The sequence below is a fragment of the Watersipora subatra genome, chromosome 9, assembly GCF_963576615.1.
Source record: "Watersipora subatra chromosome 9, tzWatSuba1.1, whole genome shotgun sequence".
Lineage (NCBI taxonomy): Eukaryota > Metazoa > Bryozoa > Gymnolaemata > Cheilostomatida > Watersiporidae > Watersipora > Watersipora subatra.
In genome coordinates this window covers 48,694,047-48,717,604 of record NC_088716.1, presented here as the reverse complement: position 1 = coordinate 48,717,604, position 23,558 = coordinate 48,694,047, and the positions used below count along the sequence as shown (strand labels likewise).

General features: G+C 34.9%; 1 protein-coding gene across 1 annotated transcript in view; it reads right to left on the bottom strand.

Moving 5' to 3' along the window:
• Positions 1 to 23,558, bottom strand: part of LOC137403737 (inositol 1,4,5-triphosphate receptor associated 2-like) — a 45,593-nt gene that overhangs the window by 10,795 nt on the left and 11,240 nt on the right. The window contains exons 3-7 of the mRNA XM_068089757.1: positions 13,215 to 13,346; positions 12,542 to 12,745; positions 10,867 to 10,950; positions 2,789 to 3,024; positions 1,215 to 1,361 (exon numbers count right to left, since the gene is read on the bottom strand). Of these exons, the coding sequence (XP_067945858.1) occupies positions 1,215 to 1,361; positions 2,789 to 3,024; positions 10,867 to 10,950; positions 12,542 to 12,745; positions 13,215 to 13,346 (803 nt within the window). The remainder of the gene's footprint in view (positions 1 to 1,214; positions 1,362 to 2,788; positions 3,025 to 10,866; positions 10,951 to 12,541; positions 12,746 to 13,214; positions 13,347 to 23,558) is intronic.

Below are 23,558 nucleotides of genomic sequence, written 5' to 3'. Positions count from 1 at the left end.
ATACGTCAGTGAGCAATGAAAAGTGATGAAAAAACCGGCAGAGTTGATTTACTGCTATACGCATAGATTTTTAGCTTGATGTTACAGCAGCATTATTTAGCTGGCCACCAATTAGTGCCGAATTTGAAAAATTAACTATAAGATTACAGGCACTTAGCCTTATAAAGCCTTGCAACTTTTGTATTGTGAGTTTGATTGAACTAGGGCAGGTTTAAACCGCTGACAGCATGGAGCAAGGAACACAAGCTACAAGAAACAAACAAAAGAGTGCTAACTAGCACATTCTGTACCAGTTGTTAAAAACATCTTACTTGCCATGAGCCATTATTAACTTTTATTAAATTATTTTATCATTATTAATTATAAAAGTTAATCATTGCAAATAAACATTCTTTAGTTTGCTTGCAATCACAATAATATGTTGTTGTTAATTTTACCATCTTTTTAGCCACCGGAACTCTTGTTTTTCAATCATAATTACAATTGAAAAATGGCATCTGGCCATCAATTGAACCATTGTACAAGCTAAAGAACAACTATTCAGTACCACTTTTCTTTTTCTATATGACGTGGCCTATTATCGGCATGCCTATTTCAGTGTGACCCAAATGGCCAGCAAGCTCTAAGGGTGTATTAAAATAACTTACCAGATAGTTTTTACATTTATTAACAATCTGACAAGTTACAATCTAAGAATTGTATTAATTTGGTTAGTTGATTTGGTTGGTTGACTTAGTTGGTTGACTTGGTTGGTTGACTTAGTTGATAGTGAACTAATGAGTTTTACAAAAAAGCAAACTATAGATGGGTTAGTAAAACCAGACTAGGTTAATACAAACTCATTATGTTCTTTGCTGCCTAACAGTACATCAGCAAAATAATAAAGTTCAAAGCTGAAAACAAATTATACTAAGCCATATAATTAACTATGCCTGACTGCAGAGTTGTATTTTCAGATGAACTAAACAGAATGCGAGAAAGCACAACTCCTAAACCAAACATTTGAATGCTTTTACATTTTAACTTTATAAATAAACTTTTGCAAAAACTTTAATAAACTTTTAACATAAACTGTGTTTACAAACTACTTAAAAAAACAACAAGTTTGTTTTTACAAAGAGAAATACGTGAATACATATATGTATATCTCATAAAACGCCGATTATGGATCAGCCTACTATTACAATAAATAACAATTTACAAGTCTTACTCACCCAACATTTCCTCGAGAACTGCTTGTGTCTAATCGCTTTATAGACTTTCTTCGTCTAATGGCTGTTCTGACAGCTCCCTTTTCTGGCTTCTCAACTGTTTCTACGGATGGTGTTGCAGCGCAAATTGTTTTGATCACAGCCACATGACTGGAAACAACCAAAATTAAATACTTATTTTAGTAAAGCGTCACTATCTATTATACTTGAAGCTTAATTTGTTGTTGTTGCCTACTTTCAAATTTGATGTGGAGTTAAAAGCTTTTCAGCACCCCTGCTCTATGCATGAGTAGCAGGGAGCAGCCATAGTTCAGTGGCTAGTCCGCTGGCATACAATCAGTGGGTCAGTGGTTCGAATCACAGAAGGGCTGGTTGTGATGTTAGGGAGGGCATCCAGCCACAATATATTCTGTACCAGAATATACCATTTATAGAGGTGAGCCCCAAATGGAACTAGCCGAAACAGGAGAATGCTTTTATGACTAGCAAGGAGATGCACTTTCTTCATACAATGGAAAGAAGACAACTTCTAATAAAGTTTTTTATGGTATTAGCATAATTAGCATTTCATCCTTTAGTTTTCACTTGAACATGGTAGTTAATGTAAAAACTACAGAGAGTGGCAAAGCGTAAGTAGGTAAAACATGCCGCCTCTACATCCCTGTTAAAAATTGAAGCGCATCACACAAAGCTGTCGGTGGAGAAACGGTATAAGAGAGTTCATCATAAACTGATTGCCAACCAGCAACTTATTTAAACAAGCATAAATAAACTGAAATGGGTACTTTACTAAAACATGAATACATTGATTTTAAATCAAAAAAGGTCCCAGTTAATTATAGCTTTTAGTGAGATGTTTGTTTCTCTATTACCATGTCAGAGTATGACACACTTTTAGTGAGATGTTTGTTTCTCTATTACCATGTCAGAGTATGACACACTTTTACATTATTTAAAATTTTAAATAATAATAAAATCAATGTTTCATATTTAGGCCGTCAAACAAATGGTGCATATCAAGGCACCAGCAATGCAATTCTTGTGGGTATGTAAGGTCCTAAGGCTTCAACCATGCTGTGGTGGTCTCTGTAAACATGGGTACATAATATTGACTGAAATTTTCAACCTTCCAATCTAAAACTATATAGTTTAGTTTAAAACTTTCCAAATACTCTTTTTCTGGTTTGATAGCTTGGTAGAAAACATTCCAGTGATGACTTAGCTTTTCTATAGGGGAGATAACTTCATAGTATCAATGAGTCTATTCATTTCACAGGTTAATAGTCTATTTTATAATATAAAATTTATGAAAACATTTGTAAACAAAAACAAATTATTTACTAAAACAGTTCCGTAATCTATGGACTAATAATAATATAGACCAAAAGTTCTCTCGGTGGTCAATATCGATTCAAAATGTCGATATGGTCGACAGGTTAAAAATTTGAGGTCTGATATATACCGTTAACTTACACCCTTCATATCAGCTCATCAAAAGCACCCCTAAAAGCTAAAGATTTGCTTGTAAGATTTTTAATTTCTTATTATCTTTTGCTCAGATGCACACTTTCACTGACCTTAGAGCATCTATTGGAGAATTGTTGTTTGTTTCCAGACTGTACCGGTCACCAGCGCTGAAAGAGGAAAACCTCGGCCGCATGCTACTACCAACTGAGTCAGGTGAGTCTGGTTTGCTCAGAGTAACTGCCGGCAGCTCTGTGTAATCACTCGAAGTGCTGTCTTCCGAAGTTCTACGAAATGCATTACTTAAAGAGCTTTTTCTCACCATCTGTTGAAATTTTGAGCGTGGGTCCTACAAGTGAGCACAAAAGCAAATCAAAGACTGATCAGAGATCTGCTAGCCTCAACTTCTAGCTATCAGTTTTAAAACAAATACAACTCGCAATTTATTGTGAAGTTCTAAACTTGCTCATAGCAATATTACTGAATCAAAGCTTTCCAAGTTGTAAGCTTTGAGTGGATGATGCAATCAAAACCGCTACCACCAAAGCAGCTACCACCATGCTCAAGGAGGTTTGGTCAATTGCAACCAAAACTCATATTTGATTGGACAATTTATTATTGACTCTATTATTCTACTAGCTGTATGCCCAATGTTGCACTGGTAATAAAATAATTTACCAGGTAAGTTACACAAATTCAACTACCCATTAAATTTGTGTAACTTACCTGGTAAGCTAGTAACTTAAGCTCGTCTAAATCTTTACTATAATAGGAGCCGTGAAGCCAGCTTGAAGTTGTAATGACGTTGCATGTAATGTCATTACATGCAATGTCAAGCGTCAATATTGGCCATTAATGATGTGCCATTATAATATTGGCCAGCTTGATGTTACGTCAAGCTGGCAATAGTATTTATGCAAATTCTGCATGATTATGTGCTTTATAATACTATAATATGGCAAAGACAGTGTGGTGTATTGGGTCAGTTCACCGATCTGCAGACCCGGAGATTTCAAGTTCAAATCCAGTGTGAAGCTGATTTTTCATTCCTAAAACTGTACTGCTATAACTGGACAGACAAATGACAGACAGACAAACACTTTGATTTATAGATTTATAGATTTATTCCTTCAGTGAACATTGATTCAATACTGATTCAGAAACATATAGAATTGTGTTACAGTAGAAGTAGTGAGAATAAATTGACTTTCTGAGTTTGGTTGAGACCTGCATGATGACTCTGCAAACTTCATTTACTTCAAGCCAACTTTAAATGTTCAGTTGCTGCTCTACACACCGTTAAGCTCTGTTATTAGCTCTCGGCCAACTTTCGTGACTGCCTTATTTGTTTGCAAATAGGCACATTGACCTATCTACACCGGTAATTGACAACAAGCGTAAAGGCATTTGTCATTTTTGTTGATTATTAGTGTGTTATCAGGAACAATTCCATTTTCTATCGCTTGTAATGCGAAAAAAATGGAATTGTTCCTGATCTGCTCTGACTGGTTGTTGCAAACAAACAGCCATCTTAAAATTGAGCAAGTTTAAAATGCAATTTTGCCAATTTCTCATATTATTTTAAATTAGTTGAGAATAAGTTTTTAAAATTTATCGACTGATAAAGATTCTAGCTAATTCTGCTCAATTATTGGCTAGCTTACAGGCTACTAGAAGTTAGACAGTCATCTTTTAATAACCCTGTTTACCTGTTGAATAACCCGTGATGAAACTTTTATAACCTTTGTGTAACAAGATCTACCTCATTGAATTGTAAACATTGAATAACACAATGACAGTAATACACTAATGCCTGGTTCAGACCAGTGTTGTATGTATGGCGTGTGAGGCGCTGACATGCCATACATACAACATGGCATGTCAGCACAACCGCACGACCGCGCAAGACAATGCTCGTGTGAAGTACGTGTAGTATTTAGTTGCATCATTCCGTGATTTCCTTGCCATTGCAGTTCACATCAATCGCACACCCGTATAACCTTGCATCGCAGGGCACAGGGCCTCGCACAACATTGGTCTGAATCAGGCATAAACGCTGCTATATCAGTTTTGTCATACTAAATCATTCCATGTTATCAGCTTGGCAGCGATGCCGCAAGCAGCAGACCAAACTCTACTGATATATATGTTTATCAACACTTTAGAACTAATACAAATAGCAGTGCGGTAAAACAGGTGACCAAAATTTTTTTCACGGGTTATTGTTCTTAACTTATTATAAAAGTGGGCAGAGCTAATTGTAATAAAGTGTTTGATTTTTAACCAGCTTGCAATGCTTGAAAATTTATTAAGCTTCAATCTTGACAGGAGCCTGAGGGTCTTTACAGTGAAGACTCCTTTAAAAAAGCTTGCAGATTCTTCTATTTTAGGTTTTTATACGCCTCTATAAAAAGAATTGGAATGCATTACTTTTATAAAATATACAAAGAAGTTAGAATTTAAATTTCTCTGACAACTTTACAGTGTCATCAGCAGTATCTCTACAGCTGTTTGCCTTATTAGGCATAAAGCTAATAAGAAGATTTAGCTAGTGGTTAGCACAATCAGACGAGACTCCTTTTTAGACTGAGTTAGAACAAATGAGTACAAGTCGGACAAATCATTACTTATTACACAGATGACTCCATAACAATCAGGAGTTTTCTTCTCTTTCTAGATAACAGCGGTGCAATTTGTTATGATCATCAAACAGTATTAAACATGCTCACAGAGGTCAGATGAACAATCTGCCATAAAGCAATAAATTATGTATCACCACTATTAAATAGATGATGACTAGCTTTGCTATTAGTGCGGTTCACATGTAACTATTATGGCAGTATATACATCACTATTATAGCAGTACACATGTCGCTATTATAGCAGTACACATGTCGCTATTATAGCAGTACACACTTCACTATTACCGCAGCACACACTCCCTTATTATAGGTTTATAAATTTCACTATTTAGCGGTACACATTTCACTATAATAGCGGTACACACTTCACTATTATAGTGGTACACATTTCACTATTATAGCGGTACACATTTCACTATTATAGTGGTAAAAGTTTCGCTATTATAGCGATACGCATTTCACTGTTATAGCAATACCCACCTAGCTAATATGTAAGCTCACACTTCACTATTATAGCAATACACACCCCACTATTATAGCAGTACACATCCCACTATTATAGCAGTACACACTATTATAGCAATACACACCTTACTATTATAGCAATACACCCCCACTATTATAGCAGTACACACTTTTCTATTATAGCAGTACACACTTCACTATTATAGCAGTACACACCCCACTATTATAGCAATACACACCTTACTATTATAGCAATACACACTTCACTATTATAGCAGTACACACCCCACTATTATAGCAATGCACACCTTACTATTATAGCAATACACACCTCACTATTATAGCAATACACGTAGCTAATATGTAAGAACACACTTTACTATTACAACATCACTAAGTTTGCTATTGTAGCAGCACAAACTGTATGTTTTGTTGTCATATGCTACTAGATTATGAGATTGAAGTTTCATAGTTGAGACTACTAAGCATATGGGATGGATAGAGTGTGTTACCTTTACCAGATATGCCTAGTAAGTAATAGAAAAACAAAACTTTAATAAGAAGCTTGTAAAGACTACATTAGAAGAAACTAAATGGCCTCCTACGACTCACACGGCACGAGTTTTCAAAAGATCTTGCATTTTCAATCAAAGTAACTTAGTTTAGCTTTTTATTACTTCCTTGATAATAATCTCATTTCAAACAGAAATGTTTCGGAAATTGTTTCATAAAAAATAACAAAATAAGTTTGTGTGAAAGATAATGAAACATGCTATACCAGAAGCATACATATACCCTACAGGATGAAAATATTTGATGGATTTAATAATTCGCGAGTTTGCGTACAGTCAAATCCGTGAATTATCAAAACCCGCGAATACCGATAATTAGTTTTATTTTTAACACAAGGGAGAATAACCACTACCTCAAATCAAAAACTAGCCGCTACGCAGAGTTAGTAAACGTGGCTGAGTTCCAAACTCTTTTAAAATCTTCGCCAGGGCTTTGAGTTAAGCCCATTGCCAATGCATCACACTTCTTTACAAAATTTTTCAAGGTTGTCACAAGTTATTCGGAATTCAGCACGGCATCTTCATCAAAAAAAAAACTCCTGCAGTTCTTTACATTGAAAAACTCATAACTTACCACAAGTTGTTAGTTCACCAAAGGCCTCCAAATTGATGTACATTCATGAAAACCTCTGGATGCTGCCAAAAATTTATAGCTTAGCATGATCGACATAAAATTCTCAGCTAAACAGAGACCTAGACACGTGGTATACGCGCGTGAAGGTTTCACTCTATTGCTAGCTGCTTTCACAGATTAGTTTATTGCAAATGTGTTCATCTGCGAATAATTTGGTCCGCGAATATGCTTGCAAAGACAATTTTTGTGAGATTTAACTCCACGAACAACTTCATCCTGTAGGGTATCATAACTTGCTCTAGCTTCAATATAAAGGAAGAAAGAAACCAGAATAAACCAATTGTTTTACTAGCTGAAATTTTATGATTAGCCATAACTTAAAGGAATAAACGTGACTTAAAAATAGATTTAGCTTAGGTGAAGCACATTGCCTGATATGGTGTGCTACTTCCGTAACTGGAACAAAGATTTCCGGAAGTGTCACTATTAGTTGGTTATCATTTAAAGTGTGCTTCCAGTCAGTAGACGAGAGACTTTTTGCAAAAAGAAATAATCCTACATGATGGTTGTTCAGAATCTTGATAAGGTATACAACTCATGTTCCTTCTTGGTAATACTCTGTGGACGCACATATCTAACATATACCTATTATGTACATGCTGTTTACTTTGCATCTCGTGATCTGCTCTGATGCTGATAAGAAGGCTTTCAACAAGCACAAGAGGATGCAAAAATAAAGGTTTTAAATTCCTCAGTAAATATTTGCTTAGCAACTTTTCCGGGTAAATGAGAATGCATTATGAAAACTGATAGATTTTTCTTTCAAGTGTTATCAGTTAGCTCATGCTGGACAAGCTAGTGAGTTATGAGATATTCTATGGTGTGTCCTATTCTAAGAAAAACTAAACAAGAGTGCTATGCGCTATTTCGGTGCATGAGATGTTTCCTCCTACTGATTATATGACTAATCGTTGTCATCACCAAACCCCTTACGACTGATGAAAGTGATCTTGCACCCATTGTTTTGAACAAAGCAAAAAAGGCTAAAAAAATAAAAAGCAGGCATATTCAGAATATATGAAAACAATATATTATTGAAAGGTTATTTTTAAAAAAGTCTAGCACTTTTAGACAGCAGCAACATATACAGAAACAAATTACTTTATGATCTTTGACTTTAGCCCTGCCTCTTCTTTGCTATTATATGATCAAAACGTGGTTCCTTGTAGGTAAGTAAAATGCGGAGATCATTTTTCGAATTGTTGGCGTTACGATATTTATTTTGAATATATAAAAAAGGTAATAACTCGGTTTCACATAGGCAAGTTGTTGTGATGAAAATTACACTTTCTTCATTTTCACGATTGATTCTTGCTCCCCCACAAACCACAGCTCACACTCTTAAGGAAACCACTTTAATCAGGAAGTCCTGATGCACCAAGGCTTTTCTGGCCTTGATTAGCTCAAAAGAGATGCCGATTGGCAAGGTCTTTAATCCATTTCAAGTGAATTCACTAAAATATACTGCAAACAAAAGAGCCACTTCAAACTGTTAGCGAAGGTCAGCCAAGGTCAGACTATGCAAGAAGAGGACAACTCTTAGCGGAGTAAGAACTAAAAGCTATATACCATATATGCAGACTTCCTTGTTGATGGTTTCAATAAAGCTGAGGAAGATTGTGATTTTTGTAGCTGCAATACCCAATTGAGAGCAAAACAAATAATAATCATACTAGTTGGATGCGCAGAAATTATATAATGCAAGGTCACACATCTCTACATTCAGAAGCATGAATTCTGCTAGATATTTGGGTCATGACGACACGTAGTGCTTTATAATGCTAAAACACTTCGTAGAGAGAATTTTTAAACAGTTTATCTCCAATTTATCTCAGTTTAAAAGTTGTACAATCTTATCAAATATACAAAATATTACCTCAATGCGGAAAAAACATCAGCTGCCTCAAAACATGATTGGTGTCTTGCTCATGACTGATGTCTATTAACACTAAAAATCAGCTAAATTTTTTATGCCAATCACACTGACTTTATAGTTAATAACAATCATACTAAGCTAAGCTACAGTAAGCTGTGTTAGGTTATGTTATGCTATATACTCTAATATACTCTAATATACTCTATTATACTCTATCATACTCTATCATACTCTACTATACTCTATTATACTCTAATATACTCTATTATACTCTATTACACTCTATTATACTCTATTATACTCCACTATACTCTAATGTACTCTATTATACTCCACTATATTCTATTATACTCTATTATACTCCCCTATACTCTATTATACTCTAATATACTCTAATATACTCCACTATAGTCTATTATATGCTAATATACTCTATTATACTCTATTATACTCCACTATACTCTAATATACTCTATTATACTCCACTATACTCTATTATACTCCACTTTACTCTATTATACTCCACTATACTCTATTATATTCCACTATACTCTATTATACTCTATTATACTATATTATACTCTATTATACTCCACTATACTCTATTATACTCCACTATACTCTACTATACTCCACTATACTCTATTATACTCCACTATACTCTACTATACTCCACTATACTCTACTATACTCCACTATACTCTATTATATTCTATAAATTTCTATTAAACTATATTATACTCTATTATAATCCACTATACTCTATTATACTCCACTTTACTCTATTATACTCCACTTTACTCTATTATATTCTATTAAACTATATTATACTCTATTATACTCTACTATACTATATTATAATCTATTATACTCCACTATACTCTATTATACTCCTCTTTACTCTATTATATTCTATTAAACTATACTATACTCTATTATACTCTATTATACTATATTATAATATATTATACTCCACTATACTCTATTATACTCCACTTTACTCTATTATATTCTATTAAACTATATTATACTTTATTATACTCTATTATAATCTGTTATACTCCACTATACTATAGTATTATGAACACGGAAGGAAACTAAGATCACGCTTGAAGGTAAAGTAGAATGGTAGCAAGGCTGCCAGTGTCAAAGTTTTCATGCATCAAAGGTATCGTTCTCATAAGTAATTGTCTCTACTGAATAGGTGCATTTTCATGCAGTCATAACAAATCACTGCAGCACAAAATAGTTTGAAGTTGAATGATTATGTGGTCAAGCACTCAATCAGTTCATTAATTGAATAATTATTAAATTTTAATGTATCTTACCTCGTACTGAAATGCTATTAATATACAGCAGATCTTGCAACATCTTTAGTTTTTCATTTTCAGTTTTAAGTTCAAATTACTTTTTATACTATATTGTATCACATTAGGACACATTGCATGGTGGCATTTGCAATCAATGGCCTGCCTTGTGATCTAGCAATTGCTTTTTAAATATGATATATTAGCTGAATTATGTAATAATTTTATATAACTGCAGAAGTTCTTTAATATAGAGTCTTTTAATACTGAATCACTTTTTCAGTTTTTGTACTTCTTCTTACAAGAAAAACCTTATAGGGTTCATCAAAATGCAACATCTAGTGGAAAATGCTTCAACTTGGTTCTTTGGGAGTATAGCTATTGTTAAGTACTAGATATAGTCTTTGTTGACGCTTGCGATAAGACATAAATACATGTAGTAGAAGACAGAGGTAGTAGGAGACGGATGTAGTAAGAGACGGAGGTAGCAGGAGACGGAGGTTGTAGGAGACGGAAGTAGTAGGAGAGGGAGGTAGTAGGAGATGGAGCTAGTAAGAGACAGAGGTAGTAGGAGACAGAGGTAGTAGAGACAGAGGTAGCGGAGGCAGAGACAGAAGAGACAGAGGGAGTAGAGCCAGAGGTAGTAGAGACCGACAAACATAGAGTCTGCAAGATCTTCGTGTATAGTGACTTACCGCTGATAGCTGCTTTAGCCCTTGACCTCCTAGAATATTCGGTAGAGCTGTGATAGAAACGCTTGCTCGCCGTTTATTAAGTGTCTAAAGATATACAGAAAAACTGTACCATTTAGGTTCGCAGTGAATAAATGCTGTAAATATGTTTGTCAGCTGATATGGCAATACTAAAATGGCCATGAACTTTGATAATACACTGTTGAAGTAGTGTGGAAAACGGAAGGAAGCTATTATTCTTAGGGCGAAATGGATTAGCTAAATTAAATCAAAATAATCAGAATTGAATCCTAACAACTGGTGGAACAACAGGCCAATCACAAGTCAACAAATGAGGAGCAAATGATGATGGAGAAGACAGGTAAGTTATTTGCATCTCAATCACATTCTCATGTCCTGGTGTGCGCTTTCTTCTTCATCAATGGAATACACCGAAAATACTTTTTGGGTTGAATGGTTTGACTCTCACTCTCTCAGTGTTTGGTATTTCATTGAGATGCTAGTTTTCTATTATTCACACGATAGCTCGCGTGTTGCACTATAATAGCTTTGGCTATCCATGAGCCAAATAAGATAGTCACTTATACTAGTAATGATAGCAGTTCATCAACTTCAAAATCACATCTTCAACTTATTGACAGTGAGCAGGAAGCCTGACAATGCCCGATGATGCCTGGTGGTGCCCGGCGATACCAGGTGATGCCCTCAATTTTTTTTATTTTTGGTTTGATAGCCAGCAAGAGTTCATGGAGCACATGTGTGCAAAGTTTGAAAGAAATCGGCAAAAACATGTGAAAATGGGTCCCATTTATGCGAACTAACAGACGAACACATGCACGCACAATGACTAAGTGAGATTTACACATATACATGTAGATGAATGCCAAGCAAGAAGTAAATTGTATGGTATTTATCTCTCGTCTTGTCTTGACTTTCTATTTAATCAGCGATGTCATGCCACTGTGCTGAGGATTTACAACTATGTAGGTCACATTTTAGACAGCGTGTCATATGATTGCCTTTGTCAACACTACTTACACAAACAAAGTATGTCTTGGCACTGGGAACCATGAAAGTGCTGCCTTAACTAATGCCATGCTGCCAAGCAGAACAACTTTCATGCTTTAGTGATGCACAGCTATTCTCAAAACAGCCAATCAGAATTCTTGATACAGAATACAGTAAGACCTGAATTTTTCATGTCCTAGTGTCTTATGTTTTTGAACAAACTAAAGATTCTGAAATGAAACAGGCTGATGCTTGTAAAAACAGGTTAGCCTTACGCAGACTATACGCTCTACCGAAGACACTTTTAAAACTACCATGCTTTGGCTCTCTATTTGGGATAGACTGTATAATCTGGTTTGATTAATCTATACTGCAGAACGCTTCGTTTTAAAATGCCTGAGCTCTCTATCCTACAAGTTTTGTACACATAGTCTCAATACACACAGTTGAAACACTTTCTTATCAATTGCTTGACCTATACAGTTCAAAGACTTCATTTGTAAATATTTGACCTCTATAGCTCAACTACTTTATTCTCTAATCTTTGGACAGCTATGTAAACCACACATCTCATTTTGAATTCCTGACATCTGTGTATACTATGTAAGAAAGATTAAATTAAAAGTTGACCTCCATCAATAAACACATAAATAATAGCCTTAGATTATACCTGTGGTGGGCCTCCCATAGTTGAGGATCGTCTAGTAATGTTTACATTAACAGAATTGTCTCCACCATCAACATTCCATTCTTGCTTTGCTTTCAAAAGTTTCACTCTTGTAGCATGATGATCATTTGTTTCCCTTGTGTGTATTCTTTTAAGATGTTCCACATACTCTACCATAGACTGAGCGGCATTCAGCTGCAGGTGCTCCTATAGCATCAGTTGTCATGAAACACGGCAAAGCAAGTAGTTTTTGTAATACAAAAATTTTACTTGAGCAGGCGTGAGTATTCAACCCGCTGTATGTTGATGCATTAGCTCGAGGTATTCTATGAGTAGATGATATTAATCTTGTGTTTAACATCTACTAAGTGTAGATACTTCGAAGCCTACACAACATTCTTACAGAAGGTCTTTTTATGCTGAGAACTTGCGAGTTGAAAGTTTAAACATCTGACATTCGAAGAAAAACTTCTTGTTAACAAAAGTCTAGGGTGTTGTGATATAAACAGTATATATATAGTAACAGTAACATATATATAATTTTTTAAAATATTTAATGATACATATTATGCTGTGATTGAGTACAGCTAAGCATAAAAAAGAAAATTTGGTCTACCTTTTACAATAAATTAGTCTGTACAATTTAAAGCCAGAAATCAGTAGCTGCTAAGGGTACCTGTTTGACAGCTCCAGCAATCTCTGCCTTGCTCGCTAGTTTAATGGCAATAGGCATTATGTTCTGCAGCCGTTTTTCTACACTCCGTAGATCATCTTTGAAGAGGCCTCCGGTGTCCTTTGTAATTAATGCCTGTCAACATAACCCTTCCGTAATATAGTCGAGCCTTGAATGCAATTTGTCCTCTACTGCCCTTGAGTTATATGTATGGACACATATATACCTTTACCTGGAGAGTAGCTGATGACTTTACTGCTAGCTGATACATGAGAAAATGAGAAAGCTTGAGCTGCTATAATGCCATCGATGTTCACTTTTAAAATACTTGTCATGTTTGAAAAGACTGATAGCTTAAACCTTTCAAAGCCAAATCAAGGACAGATGCGTGGTTATGACAACAAGGATAAGGAACTCACTGTTAGTGCTAAGCCTGGTTTTCCCCCAACTTAATTGCTATACTCATACCAGTTGCCTTACAGAGAGACTATTAGGGAATAGGCTATCAAGGAATTGGATAAGCAAACGAAATAAAGTTAAACTAAATTAAATTTAACTTTACTTGGTTTGCTTAAACTAAATTAAATTTAACTTTACTAAAAAATTGTCTTCAAAGATGATGGATTGGGTTTTAAAGAATATTATTTGTTGATATTTAGGAAGGTCATAGCAACCACATGCTACAAACATTACACTTTCATAAATGTTGGGAATGATTTGGCTTCACAAAACTCTAAGCCACGTTGACAATTTTAAAGCCTGGTTTCCATATGACAGCGCAAGGCGCTCAACAAGGCGCACGACGTCGTGCGTAGGCCAGTTGTGATATGGAAACGTCAACGTACGACGGTCGCGCGACGTGCGTACGCTGATCGCAAGTATCCAACAGAATGGATCCTTGCGATGGGTGCGTGCGATTATGTATCCCACAATACACCGCTAGACCTTTTCAACCTATCCCACAATTCCAGCGAAAGGCTTTGTTCCGAAGAAATCGGTCTCCCGTACGAAAGAGTAAGCCTGATTTTTATATGACAGCGTAATTTCGCAACGGAGGTCAGTTTTTCCGAAGAAATATGTCTCTCCTACGAAAAAGTAAGGAAAATATCCACCCTGTCCAATGCAAGCATGGAGCTTACGCGCGATATGGAAACACTGCCTCGCGGCCCAAGAAATGCATTGCGCACGATCACTGGGCCGCGCGCGATCATTGCGTTGTCATATGGAAACCAGGCTTTACTTAGGGAGCCCATTGTGCGCTATATAAAGTGCCGCTTTTGTATTGAAAATGATATGACCTGTTACTAATGTTTCAACTGATGCAAGTATTGAAGATATCACCTAACACCTATGCATTTGTTATCTGCTTCTGTGGGTATTGACACTAGCTAACAAGTGTTGTTTCTGGCACTAAGCCCCATGTATTGAAATTAAGTCACAAGTGTTGAGTTTGTTCATCACACTTTTGCATTTCTGGCACCTCAACCAATAATGAAAAATATATGCAAAAAAAGTTACCAAAGAAGAAAAATCTGCGATTGAAATTTATCTGTAACTAGGTGAATGCCCGGCATCGCGAGGTTAATGGAATAATTACCTAATGAATTTGAGTAACCTACCTAGAAAGCTAGATCTTTACTAAAATTTTTATGGAAACAATACCCGCATTTTGGGCCAGCTTAAAAATGTTATTGGCAACAGTCAACAGTGTTAGTTATTAACCCCAAGCAAGCACTTCAAGTGTGAATATCTTAACCATTGTACTGGCTATTTTCCTAATAGATTCTTTGTGTTCTGTGTAGCTTAATTGTTAAGTTTGGTGCTTCCAGATCTGGAGGTCTTGAGATCAAATCCAACACCATGCACATTTTTCATTGTTAGATTTTAGTTGCTATAACTGGACACGGTTTAATCAAAAGACAAACACTGAAATATATATAGATAATTATGTAATAATATTAAAAACTATCATGATAATAACTTTAATACACCATTTAAAGCTATTTGTTTGGCAGCATATAACCAGTGAAGGCCCCATAAAAATGGCAGTTTTTTAGAAATTACTATGAAGGTAAAATTGGCATGCTAGCTCATCTTGTGTGACCAGTAAAACCCTGATACAATGAATGTTTCCTTGAAGGCATCTCAACTAAATTGATTGTGCAGCTTAGATTAGAACTCATGATTTTCAAAAATCACCAGGTGATATGATATTGCAAATAGACAATTTGCAATGTATTTCGATTTATTACTATGGAAAAACTTGTAAATTTTTATTAATACTTTTTGTATATTTTAACTTGAAGTGGAGATATTAGAAACATTGATTTTATTAATGCTTGTGTGCGTAGAGGCCCATGGAATGAGTTTTCTATAAGACTAGATGGACTGTGTGTTTTAGTTCCGGTATCACTCAGTCTGAAAATCATCAGGTTTGAGATAAATCATCACATAATTATATCGTTTATACGATTGGCGATATCTCTTCAAATGGTAACAATTATATCATGAAGCTCTAGTGTAGACAGATCAGGAAAACACCTTATACAGTTTAGCCCAGACTTCATGTAAATAAACTGCGCCACTTTTGTCTTTGAGTAAATAACATAAAATAAATTGTATTGATGAAATGCTCAATGAAATACAAGGCAGTCCGAAAGTGCTCCGTGCACTGATTAACTATGCAAATCTCTTGTGTGATGAGATTTATACAATCTTGTGAAGCTGAGCTGCGCTTAGAGTGTATAAATTAGCCTGAGATTTTCTATTGTCAAGTACACAGCTCTTTGCACCTGTACTACTTCAAATATACGTAGTTACAATCTTACAGCATCTCCTTCTGTTTATGTAGTATATAGCTATTCTCGCTACAGTATGCCTGTCTACTATGTGTGTGTATATGTGCGTGCGAGAGTGTGTTAGAGTGCGCGTGTGTGTGAGAGTGTGCGCATGTGTGTGAGAGTGTGCGCGCGTGCAAGTGAACGTGTGTGTGAGAGTGTGTGTGTGAAAGTGTGTACGCGTGTGTGCGCGTGTGCGCGAGTGTGCGCGCGAGTGTGTTCCAGTTATGGTTCCTTAATCATTTCTGCAATCTTAAGTTTCAGTTAAAGGTAAAAGATTTGGGAGTTCAATGTAGTTTCTTCTTTTTGTTGTAGAGTACTTATCTTACTTTACTGAGTAGTTCATATAGCAGCCTACTCGCAGCCAACACTTATCCCAGTCGCTGCCAAACACACCAAACACATTCATATATTCAATGAAGAATTTTAATTGCTCTAAGTTGGCATTTAAACTGCCGATATATATTTCAGTGTTGAATCTTTTTACATCTTTCTATGTTTACTCTCAGTGCAGTAGTGCGCACACGTACGCTGCAAGCTGCCTTGTAAGACGCCCTGCTTTTTATAGGCTCCCTCCATATTCTAAAATGTCAGATTTTATTGATGCTGTAATTGTTAATGGCCAGACAAAGAGACCATCTCTACAGGCTTACGTAACTAGGATCCAACAGCATTTATCAACTAATTAAGCGATGCGCATTTTATGATCCTATTTTTACAAATATACTTCCCAGAACATGCTGCCTTGCAAATATACTGCTACATGATACTCCAGTTGTAAAACTTTTAGCCAGTGTTTACTCTCGCTCTCTGAACAATGCATTTAATCAACTTTTACTTATAAGATTTAATTACTTAAGTGCATTGCATAATTTATTTGGTAAAAAAAGTTTACCGTAATAATTAATCTTTGCAACACAGAATTGGAAAAAAGCTGATGGAGACCATCATAGGAGACAATAATATTCAGCAATAGCTAGCAAGAATTAGTTATATCCGGAGAACATTGTAATAGCTAATAACATCAGGTACTTTTTTGTAATAATTAGTAATAATTCAAAATGTGTAAAAACATGTAGTAATATCTGGTATTAACTAGTAATATCTGGTAATAACTAGTCATATCTAGTCATATGTAATCATAAATACAGTCAAACATGGATAACTCACCCATGGATAGCTCGAACCTATGGTTAACTCGAACGGTTTCTTTGGTCCGTTCCCACGTAATGATAAATTGCTATAGATAACTCGAACTCAACACTGTTAACTCTAGCTGTTTTTTTTGTCCAACGGCTACCGAAATGGTTGTTATCGCTTTAGAAAATCACTTTATTCCAAGCCATAGAGGTAAACCTCAACTTTTCGTAATTCATAAGCGTCGTTATTACCACCATCGGCAAAATATTTTTGTCAACGACTTTTCTAAAGGTTTGGTGAAATTTGATTTATACCAAACATCCGCTTAGCGATCGCCCTTCGGAAGCGAGGTAAAGTAAGGTAATCTTTGCATAAACTTCAAGAAAAATCGGCAAAATTGATCGTGGGTAAAATGCTCAAAAGAAAAAGATGTCTTTTCTTTTGAGCATTTCATTAACGATCAAGTTTTGCCAATGTCAATCTAAAAACCGTCCTGGCAATAACATCACCTCAAACAACAAACCAATCTCAAGTGATAGAAAAATCTCTATACTTTTTGATAAAAACGTTTTAAACTTTACATTAGAAGCATTTAATTTGAAACAAGCCATTTGTGCTTTTGATTTATATTATAGTTTGTATATGTACATGTATCTACTAATAAATAAGTAAATACATGGACTTGTGACAGTGCTCTGATAACTTGAACGCTCTGATAACTCGAACACTTTCGCTCGGTCCCGTGAAGTTCAAGTTATCCATGTTTGACTGTAGTAACGTTTAGTCATACCTAGTGATATCTAGTCGTATATATTAAACTATTGTAATCTCTAGTCGTATCTAGTTAACTCTAGTAATATATAGTCATATCTAGCAATATTTGTGGTATCTGTGGTGTTTGTGGTATTCATAGAAAACGCTCTGGTTAGACAGCAATCACTGCCTGCAAAGTTACTGCATATGTTTTCTATCGTTCATTTAGTCTTCTTTGTATCAACTGATAAATATTCCTTGATAATTCAGCATTAGCCAATTCTTATAAAGTATACCAAACTGTGGTTGAGCTACAACAGACTCGGAGTCAAACTGGAGAAACTTTTAGTGAAGTAATCCCACGACCAAACAAGAGCGAAGCGATTGATTGGGAGATTTATGATAAATGCACATGTGCATACAACTTCCGAAAAATTATCCGTTAACGGGGCCGTCACCAAACCCTTGCAACGAAATCCTATCAACAAATTTAACTATTTTTTAGTAAAGTCATTTAAGTATAATAATGATACAAAACGCATATAAACCTATTTAAATATGTTACCAAGCCTTTGGAAGGTTACCGCAAATTCCTAAAACTAACCCATCTGATCGGATTATACACAAATAGACAGATTAATTTGGACGAAAATCGCCACAAAACGCTTGAAAAGCTTGGTTTAATAAAAGTTAAGATCGGAAATTGAAACGCCAAGCGACAGAGAATAGAACGATAAAGTCTTGCGCATTTCACGAAAAAATAACGTGCACTTTTCACCAGTCTATAGCATTGTCGAATTGCCGAAAGTTTCGGCAATTAACATAGGAGTACAGAAATCGTTTCATTTTTGCCGATTTCAATTTTTTCATTTTCATTTTCATTTGCAGACACATTTGAGTACTTTCGTATTCTAACTGATGTCCAACGCAGTGTAAGTAAAGGAAATGACGACGATATTTTTTCTAACGGTTCTAATGAGATTATTACAATAATTAATTATAAGTTTGGATGACTACAGAACAATGACTATGTAGTACAGATTTTCTAAAAATCTAACGCAGTGTAAGTAAAGGGAATGACGATGATATTTTTTCTAACGCTTCTAATGAGATTATTACAATAATTAATTATAAGTTTGGATGACTACAGAACAATGACTACGTAGTACAGATTTTCTAAAAATCTATATAAATATCACAACTTCGTCATATTGTTAGCTATGACGTTTTGAAATGTAAGCAAAATTGTGCATTGGTTTTATATTATTACTATATTAATAATATTGGTTATTCTAATAATATCAGTGCATTTTACTTCTAATATTGGCCAATATTGCATTTCTCTCTTTGCAGGAGAAGAGATATAAACATGTAATCTTTTCCTTTCGTTATTGCTATTTGTTGTATATAATAACACCCACACCCAGTACATTACAGCTACCATTGCAGTTATCCTATTTGACTGCTAATATTGCATTTCTCAACCATCAGTACCCTTTCTTTTTTCCAATATCACTTTGGTCGTGGGCTGTATGGCAGTGGAATTTCTAGTGTATATATATATATATATATACAGTCAAACATGGATAACTCGTCCACGGATAGCTCGAACACATGGTTAATTCGAACATTTCCTTTGGTCCGTTCCCACGTAATGATAAATTGCTATAGATAACTCGAACTCAACACTGTTAATTCGAACTGTTTTTTGCCCAACGGCTACCGAAACGGTTGTTATCGCTATAGAAAATCACTTTATTCAAAGCCATAGAGGTAAACTTCATCTTTTCGTAATTCATAAGCGTCGTTATTACCACCATCGGCAAAATATTTTTGTCAACGACTTTTCTAAAAGTTTGGTGAAATTTGATTTATACTGCGATACGATGAATAGCACGGGCTAGCCGGGGCACGCGTGCAAGGATTTTCGCCACGCACATACAAAACAAAAATCGCATGTTGTTTTTGTTTTGTATGTGCGTGGCAAAAATCCTTGAGTGCGTGGCGTAACCCAGCTAGCCTGCGATGAATAGTTTTCCGACGTTGATTCCGTGTTGAATCAACGTCGGAATGTTGAATGTTTAAATCGTCTTAAAAATTCTTGTAATTAAACGTATACGTTGTCTGAACTACAAAAAAACTATTCATCGTTTGACCTAAACACAGAATACGTGTGTACATTCAATAAGTATTTATTAAAAAAACGTGAGTGATATAGAATGTACCGTAAAACCTCGTAAAACTTCTAATTGAACTGCCTCGGAGTGTTGCTCTTAACGAATCCCAGGTAAAGTAAGGTAATCTGCATAAACTTCAAGAAAAAACGGCAAAATTGATCGTGGGTAAAACCCCAAAAAAAAAAAATGTCTTTTCTTTTGAGCATTTCAACAACGATCAAGTTTTGCCAATGTCAATCTGAAAAACGTCCTGGCAATAACATCACCTCAAACAACAAACCAATCTCAAGTGATAGAAAAATCTTTACACTTTTTCATGAAAACGTTTTAAACTTTACATTAGAAGCATTTAATTTGAAACAAGCCATTTGTGCTTTTGATTTATATTATAGTTTGTATATGTACATGTATCTACTAATAAATAAGTAAATATATGGACTTGTGACAGTGCTCTGATAACTCGAACGCTCTGATAATTCGAACACTTTTGCTCGGTCCCTTGAAGTTCGAGTTATCCATGTTTGACTGTATATATATATATATATATATATATATATATATATATATATATATATATATATATATATGCATATTTATATATATATATACATATATATATGTAAATGAATTGAATTATAGATTAAAGTTATAAATTTAATTAAAGTAATATATATTACTATATTTGCAATAATTTAATTTCAAACAGAATTGTTTGAAAATGAGTAAAATGCATTCTACATTTATGCATTTATTCAAGTTCCTTTAATAAAAATAGATATATAACTTGATTAAATTATAAATCAATTTAAGTAAGCTACTGGTATATGACTGTATGAATGGGTGAGGTTTTCATGAATTAATGCCCTAGACTATGAAGCTTAAAATTTAGACAATTTCAAAGAAGTATAGAAAGATGTAGCTGTTTCTGGGTATTATTTTTAAAACGCCGCCTTTAATCCAACAGCTTTGTTACTACATAAAACTGTGAGCTACATGGTGTAGTTGAAACTAAACAAAAAGATGAAGATAACTGATTTATTTTAAACTTCTGTAAGAAAACCTAGCCTGAGATTTAGTAGCCTGATGTGGTTGGCATAAGGTTATGTTAATAAGGCTTCAGTAGAATATTGGTACACTAGCTAATCGAGCCTTAGCAAGAATGGAAGCAGCTAATTTTGACAATTATATCAGGCAGCATTACAGTAGCGATAGACCAATTAACTATTGTTTCTGAGTATAAATAGACTAATTTTAGTAAAGATTGCTTCTCTAGATGGACAAACCACCTCTATTATCCTTTTGGGCCAGTAATTGTGGCTGTTACAAGAGCCATTTGCCCACGGAACCTCTCATTTCCTCCCATTTCCAGAATTCTCAAGCTCGTACAAATCACTAGTATAGTACTAAAATATAACTCATGACCTTGCTGGCACAAAACTGCTTCAGCTTAGTGTGGCTACCAGAAATAGTTTGCAAGTTTGAAGTTGAGATGGACAACCATGTGCTGAGCCAACAGGAAGGTGAGAATCCAACGAGGTACTGGCTCAGCAGAAAGCTAGTTGTCAAACTAGTTCTGACCCAGCAGGAAGTAGATATGTAAGCAGGTACTGACCAGGAAGGAATCAGGGTGCCTACCTGAATACTGACCCAGCAGGAAGGAAGTATCTAACTATAGTAACTTGGCCAGTAAGAAGTAAGGCATCTAACCAGTTACTTGGTCAGTAAAAAGTAAGGCATCTAACCAGGTACATAGCCATGAAAAATCAGGTATTTAACCAGTTACTGAGCTAGTAGCGACCGTGTATCTAAGTGTCACTAGTTACTGACCCTGAAAGAAGCGGCTATCTAATCTAGTAGCAGAAAGCAGAATAACTAAACACACCAGTTTTAACCGTGATCAAGTTTTGTCAATATTAATCTTGAAACATCCTGGTAGTTTGATCACCTCAAACATCAAAAACAATTGCAAATTATAGAAAAATATAGATACTGTCTCCACAGCAATGTTTAAGCTTTTCTATAATATATAGAGTAACAATCAACTTTTACATACAGTAAAAGTATTTTTTTGAATTATTTTTGATAGCATAAGGAACCGTTTCAATTAATGACAGTTTGATTACATTAAGAAAGCAGCTAAAGTATTAGTACAGCTTTGATCAGAAATTAATATTTCAAATTGGAAAATTAAATTACAGGATAGCTTTTAAATCATGTATTACAATAAGTTTGAATTCCCTGCTAGTTATGTAGTTGGTATACTGAAAATCTACATTATATAAAAAAGATATCCTTTTCCACAAACTCATCGCAAAAGCTGCAGAGCTTTCTGGTTCAATTATCCTGAAATAACAATCCCTATTTTACCATTTTAAAATGAAGCAGCTTTCTAAAACGTGATGCCGTTTTAATTAAATTGATTAACTCAATGCGCTATGGTAAGCTTTTGCTTGTAGCTCATGACACAGTGTATACTATATATCTCATGACACGTGTATACTTACTACACTTTACTAGCTTATTGTACCAAATTTCAAAAACATTTTTAAGAACCAATTTCTTTGCAACCAAAGTCTTTTTGGTTTCTCTGAAATCATAAAGAACTTTGTTATACAAGTTGTATAGCCATATAACAGTACATTTCTATCGGTCGACTTTATTCCCAAGTTAATGAACAGCTTGCTTATGAGCTACTTGGCTTAGTCGCTGCTCTCATGCTGTAAGTCTACTGAAAACTTATTGTTTTAAAGTTATGACCACATGTTTCTGGATTTTAAAACATTCATCTGAGCTGTAGGTCTATTCCGCTGTTGCTTCAGAAAGCAGTATAAAAAAAAGACAAAGAATTAACATTAGATTAGAGAAAACAATGTATTTTAGAATGAGATAAAACAGTTTTTTAATGTTCAACAGATATACTGTCTCAGTCTTTTTGTTTAAAAAGTAGAATCAATCAACTCAGAGGAAAGTAAAATCTTTTTGACGAAACCAAAGAATTTTCTAGAGATTAAGATAAAAAAATCAATAAAACTAACATGGATGATAGCAGAATGAGGTTTGGTGCTAAACATATTCCTAAGTCTATCAATAGAACTAACATGGATGATGGTAGACTGAGGCCTGATGAACTGAATATATTCATATATCTATCAATAGAACTATTATGGAAGATAGTAGACTGAGATCTGGTGAGCTAAAAATATTCATACATCTATCAATAGAACTAACATGGAAGATAGTGGAGTGAGGTCTGGTGAGCTAAACATATTCATACATCTAGCAAATAGATTATAATCTGACAAATTCTACAGGTGAGATGCCAGCACTTTTGACACCTTGAACAACTTGACCTTTAAAGCATACTTAGATTTTTTGGCAGTCACCATTGTGACTGTGTAATGCTAACAAAAAGTTCAACCCATTTAAATACACCATGACGC